The sequence below is a fragment of the Otolemur garnettii genome, unplaced genomic scaffold (genome assembly GCF_000181295.1).
Source record: "Otolemur garnettii isolate 467f Iridium unplaced genomic scaffold, OtoGar3 scaffold00108, whole genome shotgun sequence".
NCBI classification, from domain to species: Eukaryota; Metazoa; Chordata; class Mammalia; order Primates; family Galagidae; genus Otolemur; species Otolemur garnettii.
In genome coordinates this window covers 6,179,715-6,183,813 of record NW_003852503.1, presented here as the reverse complement: position 1 = coordinate 6,183,813, position 4,099 = coordinate 6,179,715, and the positions used below count along the sequence as shown (strand labels likewise).

The window sequence follows — 4,099 nt, the reverse complement described above, 5'->3', positions numbered from 1 at the left end:
ACTCCTGGGCTTAGGTAATTCTCTTGCTTCAGCCTCCTGAGTAGCTGGAACTACAGGCACCCGCCACAACGCCTGGCTATTTTTTGTTGCAGTTTGGCCGGGGCTGGGTTTGAACCTGCCACCCTCAGTATATGGGGCTGGTGCCCTACCCCCTGAGCCACAGGTGCCGCCCAAAATATCCATACATTTTAAAGATTAAAATATTGGCCAGGTGTGGTGGCTTACACCTGTAATCCTAGGACTCTGGGAGGCCAAAGCGGGGGGGATTACTTGAACTCAACACCCCCCTGAGCAAGAGTAAAATCCCATCTCTACTAAAAATAGAAAAAAAAATTAGTGGGGCATCATGGCGGGTGTCTATAGTCCCAGCTGCATAGGAGGCTGAGGCAAGAAGATCGCTTTGAGCCCAAGAATTTGAGGTTGCTGTGAGCTATGATGCCAGGCATTCTAGCCAAGGTAAATAAAAAAAAAAAAAAAGGATTAAAATACTGTATTGTATTTAGCTATTCACTTTGGTTGGAGTATGATAGAGCTCCATTAGCAGTTATGAAGAAGGGGAAATGATGGCATGGAAGTCTAATAGAGAACCTTTGTTATTTGCTATCAGTCTTCTCTTTGGTGATTCTTTTTCATTGAGATGGTCTTCACCTTCACCTAGAGCTTAGCCATATAGATCTCTGAGGAACTAGAGTTGTGAAGGGATCAAATGTTGAAGCCACGGTTAAACTGCTATGCACAGTGGACTGTAACTAGAATCCCTGAGAGTCAGGAGGCTGAGACAGAGAATCACTTGAGCTCAGGAGTTTCAGACCGCAATGAGCGATGATCATACCACTGTACTCCAGCCTGAGCAACACAGCGAGACCCTGTGTCTAAAAATGAAAATAAATAAAATAAATTCCTATGCCTGTTTGTACCAAAAACTGAAAATTGCTTTTCATAAACAGGCTGCATGAGTGACTCTAATTATGCAAATAATGACCATCCCACCCTCACCCCCGTTAGAATTATGGCATTTACCACAGGATTGTTGTCAGAAGGATCTCACACGGGATGTATTTCTTTCCTGCTAAAACTTGAACCCATTTCCAGTCATAACTGTCAACTTGAAATTTCACAGTGGAGGCTCAATGCCAAATTTGTTCCTAGAATATCTGTTTGGCTTGCTCTTAGAAAATAAAGCTAAGGTTTTTCATTATTACTGTCAAGGGTTATTAATGACCAAGATTAACATATAGTCATTGCTGCACTGTGAATTGACTTTAACTACCGGGTGTTATGTGTTCAGTCTCTTGCAGACCTCCAGCAACAGGAAGAGGAGACCTATGCAGATGCTTGTGATGAGTTCTTGGATCCCATCATGAGCACACTAATGTGTGACCCTGTGGTGCTGCCATCTTCCAGAGTCACTGTGGATAGATCCACTATTGCAAGACATTTGCTCAGGTATGCCAGTCCCAAAGAGCAGCCTCAAGAGCACAGGTGTATATGAGTTTGCTATCATCTTTTTACCCAGACACCTACTATAGTACTTTGCATCCAGTAAGCGCCTCATACTATTGATCTGTTGATGGGCTGGGAGGCATTTTGATATCACTTGATTATTAGGAATTTTTTTTTGGAGACAGAATCTCACACTGTCACCCTGGATAGAGTCCCATGGCATCATAGCTCACAGCAACCTCAAACTCTTGAGCTTGAGCAATCATCTTGCCTCAGCCTTTTGAGTAGCTAGTACCACAGGCATGCACCATTATACCCAGCTAACTTTCTATTTTTAGTAGAGATGGGGGTCTTGATTTTGCTCAGGCTGGTCTTGAACTCCTGAGCTCATGCAATCCACCCGCCTTGGCCTCCCAAAGTACTAGGATTACAGGTGTGAGCTACTACGCACAGCCCCATTATTAGGAATTTAACTTTCAAAACAAGACACTATTGAGAAATGCTGGCTATAACCTTACCTCTTCCCTAAGAAAATAATTTCTGGGCTTGGTGCCTGTGGCTCAAGTGGCTAAGGTGCCAGCCACATACACCTGAGCTGGCAGGTTCGAATCCAGCCCGGGCCTGCCAAATAACAATGACGGCTGCAACCAAAAAAAAAATAGTCAGGCATTGTGGTGGGCACCTGTAGTCCCAGCTACTTGGGAGGCGGAGTCAGGAGACTTGCTTGAGCCCAGGAATTGGAGGCTGCTGTGAGCTGTGATGCCACAGCACTCTACCCAGGGTGACAGCTTGAGGCTCTGTCTCAAAAAAATAAATAAATAAAATAATTTCTGTCAATATATGTTATAATATAAATCAACATAGAGTGTAAGTTGACCTGAAATTATTTTAATTTTATTTTATAAAATAAAATTTATAAGATTTATAAAAGACAAAGTTCTAAATTTATAAGATTTATAAAAGACGAAGTTCTAAGGATTTTTTTTTTCAGGTTTTACACTGTATTCACCATATGTCATTGTACTCAGCCTTGGTAACCATCAAGTCTCCCCAGCTTCCTTGCTCTTTGAACAGTCTACCTTGACATCTAAATGAAGTAATAAATGGTGGCTTATTAGCTACTTAAACAACTCTTAATTTTTTATTTTATTTTTTTTTTTTTTGAGACAGAGTCTCAACTTTGACACCCTCAGTAGAGTGCTGTGGCATCATAGCTTACACAAACTCTTGGGTTCAAGCGATTCTCTTGCCTCAGCCTCCCTGGTAGTAAGACTACAGGCACCCACCACAATGCCCAGCTATTTTTAGAGACAAGGTCTCACTCTGGCTCAGGCTAGTCTCCAACCCATGAGCTCAGGCAATCCACCTGCCTCAGCCTCCCAGAGTACTAGGACTAGACATGAGCCACCATGCCCAGCTCTAACACTTAATTTTCTTAAGTGCAGCATTAGATAGGAATGGATATTGAGACATAGTGCATATTTAAGATTAAGTTTGTATTGGGAAGAAGTATGGAGAATCCTCAAAGAACTCAAACTATACCTCCCATTTGATTCTCCAATCCCATTACTGGGCATTTACACAGAAGGAAAAAAATTCTTTTATCATAAGAACATTTGCACTAGTCTGTTTATCACAGCTCAATTTATAATTGCCTGGGGCGGCACCTGGGGCTCAAAGGAGTAGGGCCCCGGCCCCGTATGCTGGAGGTGGTGGGTTCAAAACCAGCCCCGGCCAAAAAAAAAATTTACAATTGCCAAACTGTGGAAACGACCTAAATGCCCACTAATCTAGGAATGGATTAACAAGCAGTGTAACATGTAATACTGTTCAGCCATTAAAAAAGGTAGAGACTTTACATCTTTTGTATTAACCTGGATGGAGCTGAAACACATTCTTCTTAGTAAAGCATCAGAAGAATGGAGAAGCAAGAATCCAGTGTACTCAATTCTGATATGAGGACAATTGATGACCTAGTACATGCTTGGGGTGTGGGTAGCGGAGGAGGGGGGTGGTCACGATGTGTGGCACACTTCTTGGAGGCAGGATGTAATTATAAGAGGGACTTTACCTAACATATACAATCAGTATAACCTGGTTCTCTGTACCCTCAGTGAATCCCCAACAATATAAATAAATAGATAATAAAATTAAGTTGTATAAGTTGACCCAAATTTAATGAAATTTTTAAATTAAAAAAATGAATTTTGGGGCCAGGTGTGGTGGCTCATGCATGTAATCCTCGCACTCTGGGCGGCCAAGGCAGGTGGACTGCCTCAGCTCACGAGTTCAAGACCAGCCTGAGTTCTAGCTACTTTGGAGACAGAGGGAAGGGACTCGCTGAAGCCCAAGAGTTTGAGGTTACTAGGAGCTGTGATGTAACAGCACTCTACGAAGGGCAACAAAGTAAGACTGTCTCAAAAATAAAAAAAATAAATTAAAAAATGACTTTTCGGGCTCGGCGCCTGTGGCTCAAGTGGCTAAGGCCCCAGCCACATACACCGAAGGTGGCGGGTTCAAATCCAGCCCAGGCCCGCCAAACAACAATTATGGCTGCAACCAAAAAAAAAAAAAAATAGCCAGGGGGACAGCTTGAGGCTCTGTCTCAAAAAAAAAAAAAAAAAAAAATGAATTTTTGGGCAGAGCCTATGGCTCA

General features: G+C 42.5%; 1 protein-coding gene across 1 annotated transcript in view; it reads left to right on the top strand.

Annotated features, from left to right (window-relative positions):
- Positions 1-4,099, top strand: part of UBE4A (ubiquitination factor E4A) — a 47,719-nt gene that overhangs the window by 39,348 nt on the left and 4,272 nt on the right. The window contains exon 19 of the mRNA XM_003796852.3: positions 1,289-1,446. Coding sequence (XP_003796900.1) covers positions 1,289-1,446 — 158 coding nt within the window. The remainder of the gene's footprint in view (positions 1-1,288; positions 1,447-4,099) is intronic.